This window comes from Artemia sp. Qi Xiang Cuo, chromosome 11 (genome assembly GCF_049724085.1).
Source record: "Artemia sp. Qi Xiang Cuo chromosome 11, ASM4972408v1, whole genome shotgun sequence".
NCBI lineage: Eukaryota > Metazoa > Arthropoda > Branchiopoda > Anostraca > Artemiidae > Artemia > Artemia sp. Qi Xiang Cuo.
In genome coordinates, this window is record NC_142804.1 from 47,350,011 (window position 1) to 47,375,082 (window position 25,072).

At 35.2% G+C, this 25,072-nt stretch overlaps 1 protein-coding gene across 1 annotated transcript; it reads left to right on the top strand.

Annotated features, from left to right (window-relative positions):
• Positions 1 to 2,817: 2,817 nt before the first annotated feature.
• LOC148947056 (E3 ubiquitin-protein ligase Topors-like) lies at positions 2,818 to 24,655 on the top strand. The gene is made up of 4 exons (XM_089097243.1): positions 2,818 to 3,105; positions 11,847 to 11,920; positions 16,816 to 17,011; positions 23,844 to 24,655. Exons 1-4 carry the CDS (start codon positions 3,004 to 3,006, stop codon positions 23,853 to 23,855), a joined length of 384 nt encoding a protein of 127 aa, XP_088953369.1. The 5' UTR covers positions 2,818 to 3,003; the 3' UTR covers positions 23,856 to 24,655.
• Positions 24,656 to 25,072: the final 417 nt, after the last annotated feature.

Consider the following 25,072-nt stretch of genomic DNA (forward strand, 5'->3'; position numbering starts at 1 on the left):
TATGCAATGAGTTAAAATCATTTCGAATGTAGTTTCCTAATCGCTATTTCTTACATCGTTTGTAGTCAAGAATTTTATTTTCAAGTTGAATCCCAAAAAAAAACCTTCTATTGTGACAAAATTTAGCTATAGACTAAGCTATGTACAAGGTTTGGGAATTAAAGATTGAACTGGAAGTTACCTAAAAAATATAATTCAAAAAGAAATTGTAAATTATTGCCTATAGGAGGAGGTATAGGGGGCTATCAATTTTAAATGATAATACCTCATTTTTTTTATTGAAAGTGGGGATGCCAAAAGGTTAATTATTTTTTTCATTTAAAATAGAGACAGAAGAAAATTATACCAAATTCCCTAGGGAACCATTGAAATATTTTGATATACACAAGGCCCCCCATTAGGACTTGATCATTATCTTGGGTCTTTTGCGATTTCTCATAGGCTAATGGCCTAATTTGGTTTTTGTGTGTGCTCCCTTTTAATTGTATTCTTTGGATCTTATTGAATGCCACGGCAAATCTATGACTCAAGTTTGCCAATAATTTGGGGTATATCTGAGTAATTTTGACATTTTTGTTGTTGTCTTGTACCCCCTTAATCATACCCTCAATTTTTTCAAGGAGCACTAAGCTTTTTAACGTTAGTTTCCATGGTTGTTTGAACCATATTGTGATCTAATTAATTATTAAGTATCTTATTTTTCTAAGTAAAGCTGAGACGGTATCCTTTCAGTGTGGTATCTAGAGGGGGGGAGGTAAGTATTACATTTAAATGATAATATCTCGAAATTTTTTTTATTTAAAGCAGGGATCCCCGATTTTTTTTTCTAATTTAAAGCAGACACGGTATTTTATCAAGGTGGTATCCAGAGAGGGGGGGAGTAGTGAGCTATAATATTTAAATCATAATACCTCGATTTTTTTTTAAAGAAGGGGTGCCAATAAGTTAAATATTTTTGTTATTTAAAGCACAGACGGTATCCTATCAAGATAGTATCCAGAGGGGCGGGGGCGCATAGGGAGCTATTACATTTAAGTGATAGTTCCTGTTTTTAATACAAGATATCTTTTTAAGAATCCAAAAGAGCAAAAAAAAAAAAAAAAATTGATCAATATCAAAGTCACCCATTTCAATCAAATGTTTTAAATGTGATAGGCAAAGGGCATTATAAAAAAATTAAGCTTCTATGTTCAAAGCTATATTCAAAGTTTTCTGATTAGCCTAATTTAATATTAAGATGGTCTGGCCTAAAAAATAAGACACACATATAGTCAGAACTCCTATGCAAATCCATATATAGCTAAATTTATAAAGACTTCCCCCCCCCCCTCCCTCCCTCCATAATGGTGAAAAATATACCCTGAATTATAAATCAACACCATATTTTTGGTACATAGCCTAGACTGCAGTTTTCAACAAAATTTAGCGTTTCAGCACAATTCAAAATACTGAGTATTTTTCATGCTCTTTTATAATTAAATTATCACTTGACAGGGACTATTAATTTTGAGCTCTGAAGGGGCTCGAAAGCTCAGAACAGCCCATAGAAACCTAGTAACCCTATGCTCAAAAATTTGCTTCTTTAAATAACTGGCTAAGGAGAAAAATAGGTCATATGTAGCTGACTAATGATTGAAGCTGGCTTAGGCTATATATTTCTATATTAGGGAGGGGGGAGTAAAGCATAGGCTCGTGGTATCAACTTCTTTTATTCAGGCTCATCACTAAACAAAATATAACCCAGTTGTGCTAATGATTTGTATCTAGTAATTATATCAGTGATTCCAATCCTCAAAATGTAAATGGGGCAAAAATAACCAGTTAGCCATGATAAAATAAAAAGTAGCAAAATAGAAATAAGAAGGTATTTTTCAAAGTCTAACTGAGGCAACTGCTCCCCCTCACATAATTGACACCCCAAAATTATGTGGCCTAATGCTGAATTAGAATAAACAGTGTACAATGGCAAGTACAAACAATACAATAATATATTGTATATGGTTCATAATACAATAATATATATTACATCATAACAATGACAGATAATGATCTAATAGTATTGCTTTATTTCATCAACATTTGTCATTCCGAGAAATTTTTTTTGGTATTGTTCTAATATCTGGGCAACATGCAAGAATGCAACTTGAGAAAAGCCAAGAACAGATAACATTACCCAGTAATTTTCTATCTTATGCTCTATAAACAAGGGGTTTCTCACTCCAGGAACTATATTCAAGCTTTAGTTTTTTGAGGTTTAGGAGAAAAAAAATTACCTAGGTTAATTTAGGTTATGTATTTATTATATGTTATGCTTTACCCCCACCCTCCTAATGTGCAAATATACAGCCAAAATTTGTTTCTAAACTATTATATTTTTATCCTATTTTGTTTTATTTCATTAGCAATAACCAAACTTCACTTCTCGCATGTTCCCCAGATATTAGAACAGTACCCTTTTCCTGCATTGCTTTAGTATAACAGTGTGACATACTTTTCACTAATAAATACCCATAATTTTTTGAAGGCCTATAGGATATATGTTCTGAAAATTCAATCGATTATTATTATTGTTGCTGGTTTGCCTGTGAGTCCAGGCAATTTGATGTTCATGTTAGTCCTAAAACTCAGCTGCCCTTGCCTGAGACTATAGGCAGGCAGACCTTATGTCACCTGTTCACCTGCAAATCCAGGCAACTTGTTGGGTCAACCAATTTTGTGTTAGTGTAACTGTCTGAGCTTATTAACTGGGTTGCCTGTCTAAGACTTTAGGCAGGTAGACCCTATGCCACTTGTTTGCACACAAGGCCAGGCAACTTTTCAGTCAACCAATTTTCAATTAATTCTGTTTTAGTGTAACTGTCTTGGCTTATAGATTGGGTTTTCTGACTGAGAACTGCAAGTCCAGGTGACTTAGTGGTCATGTTAATCCTAAAACTTGGTCAAAATGCCTTAGACTCTAGGTGGACAGGCCTACTTGGAAAGTCTACTTGAATTACAATAGAGATGACTAAGATTTTTGGGGTGACTCACAGCAGACAATGTCTATGGAACTTGCTGATGAAGAAGCATCCTAAGCCTAATTTTCCTGGCCGCATAAATTCTCAGGTAGGTTGACTAAGTTTTAGGATTGATATGTGACCACCAAGTTGCCCGAACTGCAATTGGAACTATGAAAAGCCATCTGTATGACTTTGTTGTTTTCTCTATGTATCAGTGGGGTAATGTAATTTCTTTTGTGTGACATTTTAGTGGATCATATATTAAATGAGAAAACCAAAAAGCATTTAGTATAACTTTATTATTGTTTCTCTATAACTATTTGATGTTTAAAAAGTCATACAGAAGACTTTATATCATTATCCATGTTTAAAGGAAACACAATATCGCCTATTGTTTTGATTTTATAGTGCTTTGTATATAAGAGTAAATGAAAATATTTGTTGCTTAGAGTATAAAGAACCAATGACTTTGCCTAGTCAAACAGTGCTCACCCAAGTAATTTGTGTTTCTAATATAAAAAAAGCATATAAGGTATATGCTACTATTATATAGTAACTATGAGGTAGATTTATATCAAAATATTCAAGCAAATCACACAACCTACTAGGTGTCTTACCTTAGCCTACATAAGGTAGGCTATCAGTGGAAGTCTTTAGGTCTGCAAAACTACCTGTAGGGTAGCCTATATATTGATACTTTTTTTTAGAATCATTAATGTTTACCTTTACACTGCTTCATGGTTAAAAGATCCTGGAATGCCAAAAATCCTAGTAACATCAAGACTAGGCCTAGTCTAGCCAAGCTCTTTTCAAGAAGCATTCCTTAAAAAGTATTTTTCCAAGAAAAGAGCTTTGCTAAACTAGGTTCCGATTTCTGTTTTACCAGAGTATACAAGAAAACTACACTTTCTGAGGCTATATGCTCAGTTTTTAATTTTTTGGTCATTTTCTACTGTTCTTCTGCTTTTTTAACACCGCACGTTCTTTATTTTTGACAATGGCACAAACTTTCGCATTGGAATATGTTATGTGAACGGGCGATCTTTCTCCTTAAAAAATGAATTATCGGTTTTTCACACTAATTTAAGACGTATATGCCTGTGTAAGTTTGCACTTGACCAATTTAATGAATTAGTTTTCATTTTAGGTGTCCTTGGTACTTTAAGGTCTGTGATTGCAGATATTTCCTTGCTTATTAATTCTAATTTATCTCTCATTGCTATAAGGGAAAGGAGTGATAAGTCTGATAGGGGATTAGAACAACAATTGCCACAAGTAGTAGTTTCAGTCTGGCACGAGGCATTAGATTTGTTGACTTCGAGATGGTCGTTATTTCTTGAAAGGTTTGTATCTAAAGGGGATGATAGAATTTCCATCACAATACTCGCTAGATCATTTTCCGAGAGACGACGAGGGCGGTTAATTCGAAAAGGCTGCGATTGACTGGAACAAGTATCGGTAAAAATGATTACCTTTTTTGGACTGTCCTTTTTCACAGAACAATCTAGGCATAGCCAACTTTTAGTCCATTTGAAACATTCAATTCTAGCACCATTCTTCGTGGAAATATTATCCACAGTCATTGCACATCAAACAGTTTAACGTTGCCCTGCAGCGGCATTCGGGTGACATACTCTCCTAGTCATTCTTGGGGTTTAGGATAAAATGAAGTTTAGTCTCTAAATAAGTCCAAATATAATCCTTTTAATTCACACCTGTTCAAAAACTGGGATTTAATCCTTTAAAAGAATAAATATGTCTTAACAGGTCAGAGACTGAATAGCGACTCAGTAGTATTATTAGTAATAGCACTAGTGCTAGTAGCAGCAGTAGTATTAACATATTGCCTTTTGGTCAGCTGAAGATTCCTCTTATCAAGTTCTAGAAGTTTCAACTTAATACAATTAGCTGTTACTATCCCATTGCCAATATTTCCTTTTGATAACCTATATGTTCATGTAGTTGCTTAATTTTCATCTTAATACTTTTAGCTTACAAGTGGTTGCAACAGAAGTAGCAGTAGAACTAGTAGTAGTAGTAGTTGTCTTAGTAGCAGTAATAGTAAATGTAATTAAAACAGTAATAGCATTAGCAGTAGCGTGCACAGGGCCAGATTTAAAGCTTTAACGCTTAAGAACTAAGCGTTTTTGCCCCTCTGTTTTTGCAAGATTTAGCACTCTCTGAAAGCTCCAACTTAATACACAAATCCCTTTTTGAGATACGTCATTTTGAAAATCTGCATATGCATAGTGTCTTTTGATTTAGTTCAAGTTCCACCTCAAATACCCATTCTGTCAAATTTTTAACTTGATTAGCTTAGCCTTAATAGTGCTAGTTTAATAGTAGCAGAGGTCGTAGTAGGAGCTTTAGTAGTAATAATAGTGTTGAATGAGTAGTAGTAGCAGCAGTAGTAGCAGGTAGATGCCCCAGAAGTTGTATCTTGATACGCTAAGCTGTTCCAAAAAAATTGCTGATACACCTGTATCAGCAATCTGTACGTTATTGCAATTTCTCAATTGTTAAAATGTAAGGTTTTTACAGAAGGGATGGTTGTAAAAACTTCGAAGGAGGCTCCTTCGATTGGAAATTCAAAGTTCAAATTCAATTTTGAAGAATCATAGGTAATCACAGGACAATCAGCTTTTCCCTCTTAACCCACATTCCCCCTCCCCCCAAATACATCTGATCAAAATAAAAATAAACATTTTTAAAAATAAAAATTGCTCAGGTCTGATATTAAATTCAGTAGACGGTATGACCTTGAATCCTTGTTTACTTCAGCAGTGTCTAATAGTAGGACTGTTTATTCTCTTGTCATTGATCTGAAAAGCCAGTTTGCATGTGATACTGTTTGTTTGTTTTATAAGCCCCCTCCTTTTCCAACACATCTGTTCTGTAATTTGCTTGATCAGCTTTCTTGTGCAGGGACTTTCTCTAAGAAACGTATTTGTGTTTTGGGAGATTTTAATTGTAATATGTTAAATATTGGATCAAGCGATGAATGTGACCATCTGTTTGATGTGCTTTCTTCTTTTGGGCTACTTCCTTCAATTTTTTTTCCTTCACGTGCTGATCCTACAAGAAATTCTGCCACTTTGATAGATAATATGTTCATTTCTCATCCTCCAAAATTTAAGTTTACTTCTGGTCTTTTTTTCACTGATCTGTCTGATCACTTCCCTATTTATCTATCACTTTTTGTACCTTATACTGAGATTGCAGTGAATAAGCAAGTTGAATCTTCTTTTAGAACTTTTACAAATAATGAAATTTCTAATTTAATTCTTAGTCTTCAGAGTAATGATTGGTCTAGTGTTCTTGAAGCTAATGATGTTGAATGTGCAACAAGTTTATTTGTGTGTTGTATGGGAGCTCTATTGGATAAGCATTTTCCTCTGAGGAAGAGACCAAGGAATTCTACACCCAAATGCCCATGGATGTCCATAGGTCTGATTAATGCTACACATATGAAGGCGTCTCTGTTCAAGGTTGCGTGTAAAAGTAAAAAACAGGATGATCTTTTGAAGTATAAACATTACAAAAATGTACTTACGACTTCAGTACGTGCAGCCAAAAAGCTCTATTTTTCGCGTCAAATTGATGAGTGTAAGGGGAACCTGCGTAAGGTTTGGAATGTAGTTAATGAAGTTATTTCTCGCAAGAAACTCAAACAGTCCCCCCCATGTCATTACAGGAATGCTGATGGATCTATTGTGGATAAAAATTCTTCAGCAAATGCCTTCAATTTGTATTTCACCACTCTTCCTTCAGTTCCCATTCAACCCAAGAGTAGAGTGAGTAGTTTTCCCATAGCAGAAAAGTCATTTTTCCTTTCCCCATGCAGTGATATTGAGATTTATAGTATTATCTCCCAGCTTCCAAGTAGCCGTTCAGTTGATGGTTTTGATTCGAGTAATAATGTTCTTAAAAAAATTGGTCAGTTTTTTTCTAACCCCATCTCACACATAACTAACCTCTCTCTTTCTTCTGGTGTTTTCCCTCATTTATTTAAAGTTGCAAATGTTTTACCTTTATATAAAAAAGGTGATTCATCTATAATTTCAAATTATAGACCAATTTCTCTTCTTCATGTCATCTCTAAGGTTGTTGAAAGAGTATTGTATTGTAGACTCTCTTCATTTGTTTTTAGTACTAATACGACTGCAGGAAATTCTCTCATAACTAACCATCAGTATGGTTTTTATCCCACATTCTCTACCTTGTATGCACTTTCAGATGCAACAGAGTTTGTACGTGTTAATCTGGACAAGGGCTTGTGTGTTTTGGGTCTATTTCTTGACTTTTCAAAGCCCTTTGATATGGTTGACCACTCTGTTCTTTTGTCTAAACTATCTTCATTTGGAGTGCATGGAGTCCCACTGGAATGGTTAAGGTCTTATCTGTCGGGAAGATCTCAGTATGTTTCAGTTAATGGTAATTCTTCCACTACTTTGCCTATATTGAAGGGTGTCCCACAGGGCTCTGTGCTTGGACCACTTTTGTTTTTAATTTATATTAATGATCTCGTTGATGGTCTTCATCCCCTTGTGCACCCTATTCTTTTTGCTGATGACAGTAACTTTTTCATTGCTGCAGTAGACTTGCCATCTGCCACTTCCCTAGCTGAAGGTCTTCTTGATAAAGTAAAAGATTGGTGCTGGTCAAATGGTATGACTCTCAACAGCCAAAAAAGTGCCATTGTACACTTCAGTACCCCTTATCGTATGAGAGACGTAAGGGAGCCAATCATCTTGACTTATGGGAATGATGTTATACCGCAAGCTGATATGGTGAAATTTCTTGGTGTGTATCTTGACTGTTTTCTCTCTTTTAAGCCTCATATAACTCACACCCGTTCCCTCATCTTCCGCCAGTCTTCAATGTTGCACCGGGTTAACTCATTTCTTCCCCCAGATGTTATGCTTTCTCTTTATTATGCTTTTATTTTTCCTTACCTTTCTTATTGCTGCTGTCTGGGGTAATATTAATAAATCTCTTCTCTGCTCATTTCAAAGAGCCCAAAATAGAGCAGTGAAGGCTACTTTTCTTCTCCCTCGGCTTTACCCTTCCTCTGACCTTTATAATTATACTGGAATAGCTCCGCTGGATCGTATTGTGAGCAAAAGTAATCTTTATTTAGCGCATTCTGCTTTTCTAGGTACACTTCCACCGCCTCTACAGCAATTTTTTTCACGGACAGGCTCAGGTAGGTACTCTACTTTTCTACGTAGTTCTTCTCGTAGATTTATTTTGCCAAAACGTTCATCTACAGCAGCCCAGAGGTCTCCTGTTTATAAATCAATTCAATTATGGAATTCAATCTCACCGGATGTCCCGTTAGTTCTGTCTGCAAAGGCAGTTATTCGTCGTGTATTTCCAGTTTAGTAATTACTTTCTCCTTCGTTTATTTTCTCTGTTTTCTCTTTTCCTAGTGTTTCTCCTTTTGTATTTTTCCCTTATATATCGTTATTCTTTTTTTTTTTTTTTTTTTTTTTTTTTTTTTTTTTTTTTTTATTGTATGGTATTGTTTATTCTCTTTAATCTTTATTTCATATATATTGTTTGATTTAGAGTAATATTTATGGTTGTCTTAGTACTTTATTATTGTATTGTAAGGCCCACAACAAGCCAAGCTTCATGGGCTAAATAATTTTTCTTTACGTTTGTAATATAGTTTAGTATTAATAAAATGATTGATGATGATGATTGATTGATTGTTCAAAATAGTCTGAAGATCAAATAACCATGCCTTTTGGGTTAACAACCCCACCAGCAGCATATGGGGCAAGGGCTGTAAGTTAAGCTAGTTGCTCATTGCTAACACATAAGCTTTTTGTAGATATATAAACTTTGGGGGGGGGGTAATTTGATTGGAAATCTAAATTTCCAGGGCACTTTTTTAGAGTTAAAAGTGATCAGAGGGCTTCCACCCCACCCTATTTTTCCCCAAATTCATCCGATTTAAATTTTGGGACGGCCATTTTATTTAAAACAGTTCAAAGGTTAAATAATTATACCATGGTTAAATAACTAAGGTTCATAACCCTATTGTTTTTTACCCAATGTAAGTACGGTAGTTGAGTTGCACAAGGGTTCAGTTGCACGGTGGTTCAGTTACATGGGGGTTTATTTTCACGAGGGTTTAGTTAAATGGGGTTCAGTTGCTCGGTGGTTCAGTTGCCCGGTTGTTCAGTTGTACGGGGGTTCAGTTGCACAGTGGTTCAGTTACAGGAGTTCAGTTACACGCACACCGAAACTTCTATAGTTGGGTTCTCTGATATGCTGAATCAGATGGTGTGATTTTCATTAAAGTTTTTCAACTTTTTGGGGTGGCTTCTCCTTTTTTTCGAAAATAAGGCAAATATTCTCAGACATATAACTTTTGATGGTCAAGGCTAAAATTGATGAAACTTATATATTTGAAATCAACATGAAAATTTGATTCTTTTGATGTATCTATTGGTATCAAAATTCCGTTTTTAGAGTTTTGGTTACTATTGAGCTGACTTGCTCCTTATTTACAGTTTGTTACCACGAACTGTTTGATGCCCCGAGATAAGAAAAGAATTGTCAATTCAATCAGTTTCCTGTTTTTGGCACAAAATGAGCTCTTGACAACTTTTTAACTATGTAGTGTTCAAACTGTCATTACTTGGTTGTTTTTTGCAAAAAAAAAGTTGGGATCAGCACCAGTGCATCAAGGTACATCTGATCTTCTTTAAAATGTGGCCATATTGGTTTTTTTCTTGATGAAATTAATTTAAAATGGCAGCTAATATTATATTGATGAAACTATGTTCCAAGTGTCAAAAATTCATGTCTGATGTAGTGGAATACCAGACCAACTAAAAATGTTCTTTGAGCCAAATTCAAATTTAAATATTGGCTTCTATTATGAGATTTATTTCTTTTGATAATATTTTATAGTAACCTTGTCAAAATTTTTGACAGACAGCAACAGGCCCTGTCAAAATATAGGTGACTCTGTCAAAACTCCACTGAACATGTAAAACAGATGAGAAACTATTGGTGTCAAAGTCAAAACATAGTTGTCAAATTTACAGGTACTTTCCCAACAGCAAGAGATTTTGATCGTTATTATTTGTAAGAATATTTCACATTAACAAAAGTTTCTTTTTAATTGTAGTTTTACTGTTTTGATGATAGATTTTTCCATCATCTGCAGAATTGCCACTTGGCCTCATACCATGTTCATATTTTTAAGCATTTGACTTGGTTGATCTCAACACCCTAATTCATTTATCACTGAATAAGTTTGAAGTACACCCTCTCTAAGTAAATACTATACTTGTTTTCTTTCAAATAGATCCCAAGCTGTAAAACACAAATCTTCTCTCTGAACCCCTCCCTAATTAGCATGGAATTCTTATCCCACCCAAAATGCTAATGAAGCATGTTAAACTCCTTAGTGTCACAAACTTCTAATAATCTTAAGTAGGACATGCATATTTCAAGAATATTAGACTGATAGATTAATTTTGAAATGGCCAGCGTTTATAAAGAGACCTATATCGCACATTATATTATAGAACCTAAGTCACACAATTACACTCCATATGATTATCCAATTTTGTCTCAATACATGAGGCAATTCTTTCAGTTCTTTGCTTCCACTATTTGAATAGTATTTTATACATTTAGACATTTGAAAAGGTTGAAGAGAGACAAAGACATAAAGTAAAAAGAATAGGCGTGTCAAATCCACCAGGATCTGCCCAAAAGTATTCCCAAAATATTTTGACACTAGTCAAATTGGGTTCTGACTCATGTCAAAACAGGTAACTTTTGTTCAGTCAAATTTGTTGGTGAAATAATCCAATATAAAAATAGTAGGAGGTTTGTACACTTTTCTCATAAAACTTCAAACTTCTAACCAAACGGGCATATTAGTCGATATTTTTCTACATAATGAAACCCTTTTCAAACCAAAAGTCTCTTCATTAAGCCTTCGTCAGGTACTATCGGAAACGTATGCGTGCTTTGTCATGACAGTAAGGAATTAAATTTCTTTGGAGTAACAAAAAAAATCCCATTGTACAAATGGTGGATATGCAAAAGTTATCATTTCCAGAGAAGTTGGTACTCAATTTTCAACTTGATTAGCTTAGCCTTAATAGTGCTAGTTTAATAGTAGCAGAGGTCGTAGTAGGAGCTTTAGTAGTAATAATAGTGTTGAATTAGTAGTAGTAGCAGCAGTATTAATAGCAGTAGTAGCAGGTAGATGCCCCAGAAGTTGTATCTTGATACGCTAAGCTGTTCCAAAAAAATTGCTGATACACCTGTATCAGCAATCTGTACGTTATTGCAAGTTACCAATTGTTAAAATTTAAGGTTTTTATAGAAGGGATGGTCGTAAAAACTTTGAAGGAGGCTCATTCGATTGGAAATTGAAGGTTCAATTTCGAAGAATCAAATAATCATAATCAAATAATCAAGTATATAAAGTTTTCATTGTATCACAGCATACAGATAATTTAGCAATAGGCAATTTTCATTCATTTTTGTTACGTCATTCATAGAGAAGGCGAAAGCAAGCAATACGGTATTAACTGGTTGGGCAATGAATCATGACTGAATTTGTTAAATAATTTTTAATTAAATTTGTAAATTTAACAAATTATGTAAAAAAAAAAGGAGTAAACAATAGCACTCAACCTGTTAAGGACAGACGTAAAGAACATAACTCTAGCCCATAGTAATTAATTTAATTTTTTAAAAGAAGGAATCATACCTATGATTCCTAAATTGCTTCCGGAATTTTATGTGGTATTTAGTGTCGTCTAAATTGTTCAGCAAACAAATACTTTTTATGGATGTCCTTTTTAGGTATATGAGGACAGTATGTGGAGTCAGCCGGAGCCTTATTGGCCACATCAATGGGCCACTCCCGAATTCTTCAGGTTGGTTTAATTTTCTTTCGCAGTAACACCATTTGGGGTTACAGCATTCTCCTTTTGTGAATATAATATCATAATTTTAAATGAATATAATTTTATATTCATTTAATAGAAGCTTCAGCTGCAGGAATAGATTGCGAAGTCTTTATGACCTTGGTTAAACTCAGTAACAATTAGTCAATGTGTTTCTAATTCCGAAATTCTTGATACCAGCAAATTCATGGTTTAGCGATGGGCGCGCCCATGGTTACTGGCAAATATTTATGTGGAACATATTGAAAATTGGGTATTAGTTTGTATTTCTTGAAACATATCTTTTGGGGACGTTATATGGATGACGTAATTTAACTCTGAAATTATGGTGAAAATGAACCTAAGAGTTTTTCAGCTCACCTTAATACATATGATTGAAATTTATAGTTTACTTAGAAATCGAAATCACAAATAAAATGTCATTCCTATATGTGTTAATAATCCGTAGTTTAGATAAACTCAATTTTACTATTTACAGAAAACCAACACAAAAAAATAAATATTTACATTTTAAATCAAACCACCCCCCGTAAGTTAAAAGAGCTGTCGTAATCTCTCTTGTCGATCGTGCCCTAAACATTTGTTCTGATTCCAACATCACAGCCTAACTAAACTTTATCAGGGACATACTTTTTGAAAATGGGTATCCTATTTTATTTATTAATTTTGTAATTAACAAACTGTAGACTGGAAAGACGCTCACGTAAAATTAATGATAGTTTATCACATGAGATTTCTGACAAGCCCTAAACATAATTTACCTTCCCTACATCCCAAAATCACTACAAATCTTAAAAAAGTTTGCACACCAAATAATTTAAATGTAGTATTCACCAATAATTTCAAAATCATAAATTTCTTAAATTCTGGATAAGATAAAACCCCAGTTACTGGCCAAAGAGGGGTCTATCAAATACCATGTGATTGTGGCAAATACTATGTAAGTAGGACACACTAGATTTTAGAGAAACGCATTAAACAGCATAAAGACTATATTGTCAAAGCTCTGAATTTTAATATTTCTACTGTCTTATTTTATTCTGCTTTAGGCAACAATTTATTTGAGAATCCTAGCTATAATATACTTTTTGATGAATCTACCCTTACAAGCAATGCCCTAGGTACAAAACAGATTGTTCGAGAAGCAATTTAAATCAGACTAAAGACTAATAATAATTATTCCTTAAATAGGGACTTGTTGGGATGTCTTCCTTCACGTTCCATTATACCGGTACAAACATGAATAACACTATTATTATATCAAGAAAGCAGGACCTTAACTATGCTGGGATCAGCCCCATTCTCTAGAATAGTCAGAAGAAACTGTGGGTGCAAAACTGAATCAAATGCTGCAGCTTTATCAACGCTGCACATGTAGAGAGTTGTCTTTGACTCGGCTACTCGCCTGAAAATCTTTTTCATTAATCTATGGGTCGTTGCACAACCATGACGAGCCTTAAAACCAAACTGCTTAAAACCCGTAACACAAGACCAGACTAGATGCGGCAGCAGAATTCTTTTGAAGACCATACGAAGAACCAAAGAAACTGTTATGGGGCGAAACGAGGAACATATACTTTTGTCACCCCCTTTTTCCTGTATATTAGTCTTTTTTCCACAGCAAAATTCTGCGGGACCATACCAGTATTCAGACACATCAAAAAAAGCAATGTAATCAACTCAAAAGGAGCTTCGAACCTAACTTAAGGTGCTCACTTTTAATTTTATCTAGTCCCATTGCTTTCCCTTTTTTTGATTTCTTAACAACAGCTATAAATTTGACCAGCACTCATATTGGTTAAGCTACAGTGATTAGAGAAAACCTGCAGTGAGGCTTGAAGTCTTTTTTCTTTTTCCTTATTCAAGGTTAGGTTCACGGATTCATACACACTCCGGTAGTGATTTTCCCACTGCTTGCTGGATATTATCACATCACCATCAGTACTTTGTTTCTGTGACTTTAACAGTCGCCACAGCTTTTCGGGTGAATCTGGCAGAGTTTTTTATAACATTTCGCACTTGCGGCACATTAACTATTTGACTATATTGCTTTTTAGACTCGCGAAACAGCTGGAACAGCGTCCCGGATCTAGGTCGACCTTGCAAATTCCTCTCCCGATATCACTGTTTCACACGATTTTTTGCTGCTTTTACTTGTGGGTTTGACCACCCCGGCTTTCGCATGCCAAGACAAACTCTAGAAACAGGTACAGCGTAATTCTGTGCTACTTTCATACTATGAATTAATTCCTCCGTAAAAATATTCAGCACAGTTCGGTCTTCACAACAACCGTGTTCAAGTAGCTGAAGCGGGATCTTATTCTTTGAAAGCTCAGAATCATGAACCGTTCTATATAGCACACCCAATCACCGTGATGACTGCGTTAAAGCTAGCACACCCCAGCTTTTCCCCAATCATCACGAGTGTACCATTGCGACTTTCTAGCCTGTTTGGGGAAGCCCTACTTATTCGGAGACTATGGCCAAGATGGTCGCTATAAACGTATTCACTATCAACTTTACTCAGTATATCACTGGCCATAAAGTTGCAGAAAGAATGGTCTATATTAGAAGTTGCACCAGAGGTATTATGGATGAACGTAAAACTATTATCTTTTGGTACAAGTCGCATGCCTGTAGGCAAACAGGTAAGTAATGTAGTGAACCGCGTATCGTTGTCAGGTGAGCAATTGAAGTCACCGCAGATTACTACTCTTTCATTGCACAGCTTAGCTAGTAGTCGGCCAAGGCGAAAGCAGGCGTCGTTGAACTTCATTTCTGAATCCAGGTTTCTATAGTTCGTGGGTAAGTAAACAGTCACGATATTGGTTATCGGAGCTGCTTCAGCTTTAACTGCTAATAAGTAATCACATGATTCAATAAGGGATGTATTTAGCTCTTGACTAATTACGAGTCCAAGCCCGCCCGAATGTCGTCCAGCTGAGCTCTTTCGAATAGCAGGATGGAAAAAATATTGTTTATCAGAACTATGTTTAAACGTATTCGTATTCTGCTCTGTAGGTAAATGTTCCTTAAAGCATAACACGTCATGCTTATGGATTCTGTCGTACAGGAACTGTAACTTATGGGAAGCATGTCCGTATATATTTATTGAGTAAATGGAAATAACAGCCATTGAGCTTTAGCACTTGCCGGATCTCGGATAACTCCACACTTTAAGCTAAATGACGGGTGCTTCCACCCGTAGGGCACGCACTTCGCATTTCCAGAGGTGCATGGTCTATCCTTTGATGTAGTATGTCTTTCGCTGCATATGGCACATTTCACCGCTTCTTTACAATCTTTTGCAAGGTTGTTTAGTGACTGGCATCGGAAACAACATTTCGGTGGGCTGAAGAAATAACTTAGCCTCACTAACAAATAACCGACTGTGAGTCCGTTTTTCAACGCTGCATTCAGGACCCTCTGATCAGTAGAACTGATTTTAAAGGCTGTGCCTTTTCCGGTTCGGCTTACATTGGAAATTGCGGGGTTGGCTGCTTTGAGATCGGAATCGGTCATGGAAAACGACAAATTTCTCGCAACTGCTAGGTAGTCCTTTATGCGCACCGAGACTGCTGCTTCGGGCATACCAGTTTGAATAGTATTCACCAATGACTGAGAATCGGACGCATTGCGAGGCAATATAACTAAAGTATCTTTTTCCGTCACTGCTCTGGCTATTTGCCCGGCACTGGCTAAATCATCGAGGAATTTCTTTTGACTGACCACTGACTCCACATATTTTTTTTAGGGGGCTTTTTACTATAGATACAGGGTTTGTTTCACAAAGAGTGGGCCATTCTTTATTTTCAAACAGATGCCCAGCCCTGTCAATGCATGAATTTAACTCTTAGCAGTATTCGGCCACTTTACACGCCAAAGATGTGTGTAAGAAACGAAACGGGATCGTAGGCACCTGTTTCGGGTCCAGGATTGTGAATCTAATATTGAAATTACCTCGGAACTCCACAGTTTTCAAAGCCTCACATATATTGTCCATCATAGTCCCAGGAGCTATTCTGGCGCGTCAGTTTTATCTTTTAAACTAGTTGCCATTTTGCAGTTTTTAATATAACTGACAAAGGAATCATATAGCATTCCGATATTTATTATTTTTTATTTGCATTGTTTGCTAATTTTTTAGTTGTTATGCTTTTGTTATGATTTTTTTTTTGGGGGGGTTTCGAAATTTGAATTCGGCCCTTCAGAACTTGTGATAGTAATTTCTCGAAATAAATATCTATCTATCTATCTTTACATCATCTTCCACATTCTCGAGCAAAAACTTGTGCGCTTGCGTAATCGAATCTTTGTTCTAGAATTTCACCGCCGTAAATATAATCTCTTTACTAATTTCCGCCTTCACAACACTTTGCTGAGTGAAATCCAGAATCGGTCAATAACAATACTTCAGTTTACCCGTTCCTACACTAATTGCATCTCATCTGATTTGTTCCGCGCTGAAAATATTCAAGACTAAGCGAGAGAAACGTAGGCTCCTGCTATCTGTTCCCCGCAGTTTAAAGGAAACACACTCCCGGCACTTGCTACAGATTACCTCCCCTCTTTTGCTCACTCGTTAGTAAAATTTGCGAAAATAATTAACTAATCAATCAAAATAATTTGATGATTATTACCATAGGATTATCTTTCACTCGTTGGAATGCTGAGTAATAATTTAGTAATAATTTTATTCAGGTCTGTAATCCTTTGCCAGATATTGCAAAATCTAACAAGCTTCGCGGGGATTCAGATTCACTGAAAAAGCTTACTGGTTTGATAGATAATGATATCCAATTCTAAACAGATGTTTTACTTGGTGTCTTTTTTGTTTATTTCTATTGACTGACTTACTACTTTAGGAAGAATCCTATGACGTCTCTCCTATTAAACTGGCTAGAGAGAGAAATCTTCGTTTTAGCTCCAAATATGGCAATTCCAGACGTTCGACGCGTTTATGTGGTCATATTGAACTTGACTTATTCCGATCATATATTGAGTCCTTCTTTTAGAGGACACATTGCACCATACTTTGGGTCACGTGCTAGACATTTCCAGGTATTTTATTTATTATTTGTAAGATGGGCGCTAGCTTTTAAATTCAACCACGTTAATCAATAATTTTGAGCTGGGTCAATAATAATTACTAATATGTAATTAAAAATGTAATTATATGTTGAATTAATTACTGAATAATTAATGATTGACCCCTAACTTTCTGTGTTCACATGGAAATTCGTGAAAAATACATAATCATATTAAAACAGAAGATGTAAAATGTTGGGACTTAAAAAGATCTTCGAGGAGACTAAATTATTTAGTAAACGCTACTGAGCTGAATTAAATTTGGTTTGACGGTTTTTGGGGTTGTATTCGCTTTAGTTTTGAACATATTAATATGAAATAAATGCGTAACACGCCAGATTTAGGATTAGAAAAAGCTGTGGGTGCCTTAAGTTCATTTTATCTCCTGTATCTGGATGTTCTAAGTTGAGGAGTATTGTGGATGTGCGGAGAGGCTTTTTTGGTATAGGTATTTGTGCAAAACTCAAAAATGGAACTAGTTGTACTTTTTAAATCCGTACTTTAATCAGTTTATGTGTCATAAAATTGTTCGAAGTTTTGTTTTCGTAAGATACACAAAATTATACTACTTATTAGACTAAAATGGGCTGTAGCTAAAGTCTTATGAAAAGGAGAGTACACTTTTAGGAAGAGAAAACGATGTATTGATTAGATTTTTATTCTTATATTAATAATTGAGAAGTATCTGAGTCATCAAACACCTTTAGTATCTGAGTTTTATGGAATATTACCATGGGTGCCGGCAGGGGGGGGGGCATGCCCCCCCTGGAAATTTGGGACTACAAAGTAATTTTATGGAAACCAAAGGAAAAAGAGCAGAATAGGGAAAACCCATGGAAAAAATGTGTGTTGCCCCATTGTTGGCTGCCTGCCAATAGATTTTGACCTTTAATAAGGAAAATATAAGTTCTAATTTGTGACTCAGCGACCCCTTTCCAGTTTTCCACAAAAATTTTTGCTATATGATTTGGTTCGAGGAACAAAAAACAAAAAACACATCAAATTCTTGATAGTAACGAATGGTAAGTAAATATCGATCCTTGTCAATAACGAAAGTATGAGAGCCTAACTATTGCTAACATTAAATCTAAGAATCAGCTTTTAGGGTGATCCTAAATATGTATTTGTTAATTAGTAATTAGTGCAGCTATTAGTACACAAGAAAGTTCGCATGATCATAGAAAACAACTTAATAAGGGGTAATTTCGGTAAAAAAAGACCGTCAACTTTTGCTTGCATTGCAAGAGTACCCATGAGCTGATATGTGAAGCCACTTTAATCAGAAATGTTTCCCCTGAACGGAATGTCGGGAAATTTTCCCCCTTGAATGAATACATTTTTTGTCTTTTATTATCACTTTTTTTCCAGGAGTGATTATATTTATCTAGTTGTTACTTTGAAGAAGATTTAATTTTTTACTGTTATGAAGTATAAAGATGTCAATTCTATTAGTTTTTGGTATTCCAAATTAAATTAAAAATATTGAATTAACAATTTTTATTTGATTTTCTTAATTTTAACGTTTTACTTTGAACAAACTACTTTGACAATGAAATACCTTTTATAAACACTGAGGGGTCAATCCACGCCAAATCATCCAATCGTGACTGCGCGTGAAATTCCAATTTTGCTGAAAAAATTCTCAGCTGTTCTCTTCATTGATAGTACACACAGGATTTTTTTTTTTTTTTTTTTTTGAAAGCGAGTCTTTAGGTAAAAAATTTCCAAATTTTAAAAATTAGCAAAAAACGAGGTTTTTTGAAAAAAAAATAAAAAAAGTTGGTATTTTTTTCCCACTTATTTATCCAATTATCTACATAGCCAGGAGAGGTTGGATAGAAAAAATTGAGGCAATCCGATAACGACGGAAGAACTGACGGCCACCCGAAGTTTTTGAACCCTTGTGCAAAAAAGCAGAACTTCAAAAATCTGTAAATTCTTAACGGTAAGAGCTAGGATACCATTTTTTTTTTTATTCTTGTCTTCTTGTCACCAGGTACAAAGGGAAGTTTTGCATTTTGTCCTCTCGCTTTTAATTTCGGAGATATTTTCATAGAATTTTGACAAATTGTGAAAATTGTCACTTTTCATCCCCAAAAAAGCTCTGTAGGCAACGCGATCCAGGAAAACTACTTATTAGGCCCTAAACTACCAAACATGACCTACCTGAAACCGTAAAAACCTCGATGGCAAAATTCGATCCTGATTTTTAAAAGAAGATTGAAGTTGGACCGTTTTTCAAGTTAACAAAATGCATGCGGAATGAACTGCTGCAAGTTTAAATTCTTTGTTGCCAAGCAGTTTATTCAAATATCGAAATCACACAAATTGAGCGATTCCTTTCTCCAGAGTAAGTTAGTGGGATTCGTCATCGAATTATTTGAAGTTCAGATATTTCACTCACAGTCGAATAATTGCTATTGACCGTGAATGAAGTATAATTCATACCGTACTGTGAGGATTGTTAGATGTCGGAATTAGAAAAAATAGCTCTTGAAAAATGTTGTGTTGGACTTCATTTAAATAGCGAGTGTCACAAGAAAACATTTTTTCGTAAAGAAGGACTTAGACAATTTACCGAACTTTCAGATCAGAGTCGCGAGACAATTTTATTGAGAACATTTATTAGCTCCATAGAGCGTATTTGCTTTCATCATGAGCAATTCTACCTTCATCAGTTTGCTAAGGTGTTCCGAGAATCTGCTGTGATCCATTTGAGTTGCACACCTCTTGTCCTCGGAAAGGAACAAGAGCTATAACACTAGAAAACACTAGAACCTTGTCTCGTTTCAAACTTATTCCCGGTTACAAGGTGTGTGCTGAATGCCGCACCGAAATTGACGATCGTGCCTACGAAGAGTCCGATGATGACATTGTTAATATCCCCCAAGTTTCTAACGACGGATCTTTCTCATACAATTCCCAGCCTGATTGTTCCTCAAGACAATCTGCAGCGAACGCAGCTACAGTTGTTTCAACTTTATTTGAAAATATTGGGACCTCGCCGCTCAAGCCTTATTCCTTAAAACTCTCTGTTGGACAAAAAAAAAGACTACGTTAAACGGAAGTCCGAAACGGTTGCAGAATCCGTTTCCAAAATCATTAATGTCGCTTTGAGTGTTCCAACCAGTGCTACTTCCTCTCCTGTGCTGAAGCGCAAATGCATAGCTTCGTCATTGGTTCAGAATTCTATGGAGTCTGCTGAAGAATCTGTCCCCTTTCTGATGAACGACACAGAAACAAAGGATTTCTGTATTTCCCTGAAAACCAAACTTGAAACCTCGGATTTATTATCTAGGAAACTTAGTCTTCTCACTCTAGTGCCTCCGACATGGCCCCGGCAAAAAGTATCTGATTTTTTCCAAGTATCGGAATACCTTGTTAGAAAAGCTAGGAATATCAGAAAGGAGGGAGGAATATTGCCTCTTTTTACCTCAAAAAAGCCACCTAATGTTCTTAAGCCACATGTAGTTCAGGCTGTTCTGGACTTTTATGAATCTGACGTCAACAGCCGGCAGCTTCCAGGCAAGAAAGATTTCGTCTCCTAAAAAATCGATGGCTGAGTGGAATTTCTTTGCTTCGTGTCATGGAAAGAATGCGTGTGATGGGATTGGCGGTACTGTGAAAAGATTAGCAGCTCGCGCCAGCTTGCAAAGGCCATTTGACAATCAGATACTTACGGCACACGATCTTTATGAGTGGGCAGATAAGTCCCTACCCAACATTACAGTATTTTGGGTTTCGTCAAATAACGTTAATGAAAAGTTTGAAAGTTGCCTCGAAGACCGCTTTGACAAAGCTATTACTATTCCTGGAACTCAGTCATTTCACAGTTTTAGGCCCAAAGGCAAAAATAATATCAGTGCTTGCGTTTTATCGGATTTGGGTACTATCTTGCCAAGAGAAGAATTTATTGTGTTGCGGTTAGATTTCGAGAACGTCCTTTTAACCGATCTGGACTCGGGAGACTACGTAGCCTGTGTGTATGGCTCTGATTGGTGGGTGGCGTGTGTTGTAAGCATTGATGAGGAGAGTGGCGAAGTTGAAGCTAAGTTTATGCACCCAAATGGACCATGCTCAAGTTTTCGTTGGCCTCGGCCTGACAACACGTGCATAGTACCAGCTGCTAACTTACTACAAAAGCTGCCTATTCCTGAGTCTCGTAGTCGCTCCGCAAGAAACTTTGTTTTAGAGCCAGATGTAGTAGCCGTTGTTACAGAAACATTCAAAACTTACAAGAAGAAAAGCAGAGAAAGCAACCATTAATTGTTTTATTTTCATTATTTCATTTTTTTCTAACTTTATTGATCTAAGTAGTTTTGAAGAAGCGTCTATTTGTTTCAAGAAATATAAAATCAGCCATTTCCGGACAAGTTCACATGAAGGGTAGGCTAAAAAACTTTAGTATACTATGCTACATACTAAGAATACCAGGTGCCTGAATTGATGAATTACATTCAAGCTAGAAAAGTTTGAGATTGGTTACACGAGATACAGCATGAGTGGCCATATTAAAAGATATGTTCGCTAACCAAATAAAAATGCAATAATTGGCGATAGAAGAATCTGCATTTTTATGATAACAGGAAACTTGAAAAACGGTCGAACTTCAATCTTCTTTTAAAAATCAGGATCGAATTTTGCCATCGAGGTTTTTACGGTTTCAGGTAGGTCATGTTTGGTAGTTTAGGACCTAATAAGTAGTTTTCCTGGATCGCGTTGCCTACAGAGCTTTTTTTGGGGATGAAAAGTGACATTTTTCACAATTTGTCAAAATTCTATGAAAATATCTCCGAAACTAAAAGCGATAGGACAAAATGCAAAACTCCCCTTTGTACCTGGTGACAAGAGGACAAGAATAAAGAAAATGGTATCCTAGCTCTTACCGTTAAGAATTTACTTACCGTTAAGAACTTTTTGGATTTTTTTTTTTTTTCAAAAAACCTCGTTTTTCTGCGAATTTTGAAACTTTGGAAATTTTTTCCCGAAAAACTAGCTTTCAAAAAAAAAAAAATCCTGTGTGTACTATCAATGTAGAGAACAGCTGAGAATTTTTTTCAGCAAAATTGGAATTTCACGCGCAGTCACGATTGGATGATTTGGCGTGGATTGACCCTGAGTTGTCTTGATATTTTGGTATTTGATAACCAAGTTCAAAACTGTCGATATTTTAAAAAAATATTCATCCAACGCTTCGTTTTTGTTCAACAGAACTGACTACTGGGAGTATATATCTTAGTTTTTGTAAGTAAGCTATTGTTTTGTGTATTTTTTTGTGATTACTTACTTTTTTCATTTTTTTTTATACTTTACTTTAATTGACATACTTTTTCCATTGCCTTTAGAAAAATGTTGTCTCTAAGCATCATTAAATTTTAAAAAAGCAGGATTTTTCAACTGAAAGTAAGGAGCAACACTGAAACTAAAAGACGAACAGAAATTATTACGTATATGAGTGGGGTTGCCACCTCTTCAATGCCTCGATCTTCACGCTACAGTTTTTTGGCACTTTAAAAAATGTTACGTATTATTCTAATTAGACGAATCTTGTGTTTCAGGAGTCCTTTTTAGAGAATTGGGACAGAATTTAAAGAGCGAGGTGTTGAGGAGGGGGCCACCCCTCTCATATACGTAATAATTTATCTTTACTTACAGTTCGCTTCCACGAATTGTTTGATTACCCATCAAAATCCAAACAGAGATCATTGAAATATTGATCTTTTTTCTGTGTTACTTTAGTATACTTTAGTATTGTATTCATAATTCTTTACAGTTTCATGAAATGTAATTAAACAAATAGAAAAGGTTTTTCACCTAAAGTAAGGAGCAAGTTTAAAACTTAAAAGAAATTGAGATTACTCTGTTTATAAGGGGGACTACCCCCTTCTCAACATCTTGCTCATTAAACAAACGTTTTTTGGTGCTTTGAAATTTCTTTTTATTCCAATTGCAAATTTTCTTTTAAAATTTGGACCAAAGCCAAACTTCACAGTAAAGAGTAAGGAGCTAAGGAGGAGACAGACTTTTGATCTTTTACATAATTGAAACATTGTTTTATTTATATACATAAATAAAACAATGTATTTATATCGATAAATACATTGCATACATTTGTATAAATACATTGAAGTACTTCATATAAATAGAAAAAGAAAAATATTACCATACGAAATTGCTGAAAACTAAGTTCCTAGCAGTGTTTGCCACCCCAAAGAAATTTCCTGGTGGGGCTGATGATGGCCTGTCTTTCCTTTTCCACCTCTGTGCTGGTAGATATGGGAATGTAATATTTAGCTGTATAGAGAAACCTTTTAATTAATTCCGACTTACCCCTACCTCTTTCAACATTTCTCTACAGTCTCAGGAAGAGAAAACAGTGTGTCTATTAAAATGCAATTTTTTAGGAATCTACCCTATCCCCAACTAAACAATGACTCCTCCCTCGTCATCGTAGGTGATCGCAATTACAGATCACCAAAGGTAGCCTTATGTCATTACTTTTTAAAGCGAATCAACTTGATTGAACCCAGTTCTGCCACCATTTGGCAATGCATCTTTTGCAACTGGGAAGTGTAAAATATAGTTATTGATACTTTTAAATCATTATGGCGGCTATTCTTCATGTTTGTTTGAGACTCTTTTGTGAAAAAAATAGTTTAATTACAGGTAACCAGTCTTAAATAATAATTCATAATAAAAATTTGGTCTTCTTTTAAGTTTTCACACTGTTCTTTCTTTTCTTTTTTTTATCACTTCCTTACATGTCTTTTATCTTCAATCGATTGACGTCCTTTTTCTCTTCTAGGTTGAAATTTGAATCAGAGCTGAGCAGTAATTCGCAACAAACTCTGTGGAAGCCTGTTTACTGTTGCCGTCTTTTTGTATAATGGCGTTCATTTTTTACATAAAAAGGCGTTGCAACAGAACAGACTTCTTCTAATTGTAAAATTTAAATAAATATAAAGGGTTCTCAGCCTTAAAATCATTAAATTATCAGTAAAATTGTTGTTTATGCTTCTTTCTCTCCGTTTTTACAATTTGAAAGAAATAGAACCCTTAATATTTTTGTAATAAATGATCTTTTTTTGCTCACCCCTTCGATAAGCGAATTGCTGCCCATCCAAGCTCTTATGCTCCTTGTACTGCCTCTGTTCCTCGGCCATGAAACCGCTTCCTGAGTCAACAAACAAGAAAAAAAAGAATAATTTAAAAAAAAAATTTTGTTTTCGCTTTATTTTAATAAAAATTAAACAGCTTGTTTAAGTAAAACTTAATTTGGTTTTCTTTTAGCTGATCATATACTTACTACTTCATGTTCCTAGAGTCAATTATTATTTAAGGGACCCTGATAAAAAGATTGAGTCAGTTGGAAAGACAATCTTGCTCAGAATCCTAGTTTGGAAATTCGTCATTAAAAAATCTTAGAAAAAGAATTGCCACATTTTTGCGATCGTTAACCTATGCTACTAGATTAATATAACAATAATTACATTATAAATAAAATAGTTCGATACTTCCAATATAGTTAAAGAGTAATCAATAGGCAAAGCAAAACTTTCAGTTTGATAATTTAGAGGAGTGAATTTATGCTCGTTGTAATCAGTAACATCTTGTCTTCTTTTTGGTGAAAAGAATGCATTATTTTATCCCTTTTTGAAATGACATATCATTTGTATATATAGTGCTTTTATGTTGGTGATAACATCTGGTTTACTGAGAAGCGTTCAAAGCTGGAAAACCTGGTAAAACCCCGTTTTTGTCATGTGTATCTCTAGGTTTTATTTTTTTTTTTTGTTTTTTGTTTTTTTTTTAGGGGAGGTATATAGGATTTAACCTGTAACATAAAGTGCCAGTAAGTCTTAAGGGTTTATTATTATTATTTTTTTTTAGGGGAGGTATATAGGATTTAACCCGTAACACAATGTGCCAGTTGGTCTTAAGGTTGTTTTTTTTAAGAGGAGGGATATAGGATTTAACCTATAACACAATGTGCCAGTATGCCTTAAGGGGTTTATTTTTTTTAGGGGAGGTATA

Bases quoted from the DNA above. Each gene is read 5' to 3' on its own strand.
- LOC148947056 (XM_089097243.1), top strand. From the start codon at position 3,004: ATGACTAAGATTTTTGGGGTGACTCACAGCAGACAATGTCTATGGAAC. The intron at 3,106-11,846 runs GTAGGTTGACTA...TGTCCTTTTTAG, and splicing joins CTGGCCGCATAAATTCTCAG to GTATATGAGGACAGTATGTG. The intron at 11,921-16,815 runs GTTGGTTTAATT...TTACTACTTTAG, and splicing joins GCCACTCCCGAATTCTTCAG to GAAGAATCCTATGACGTCTC.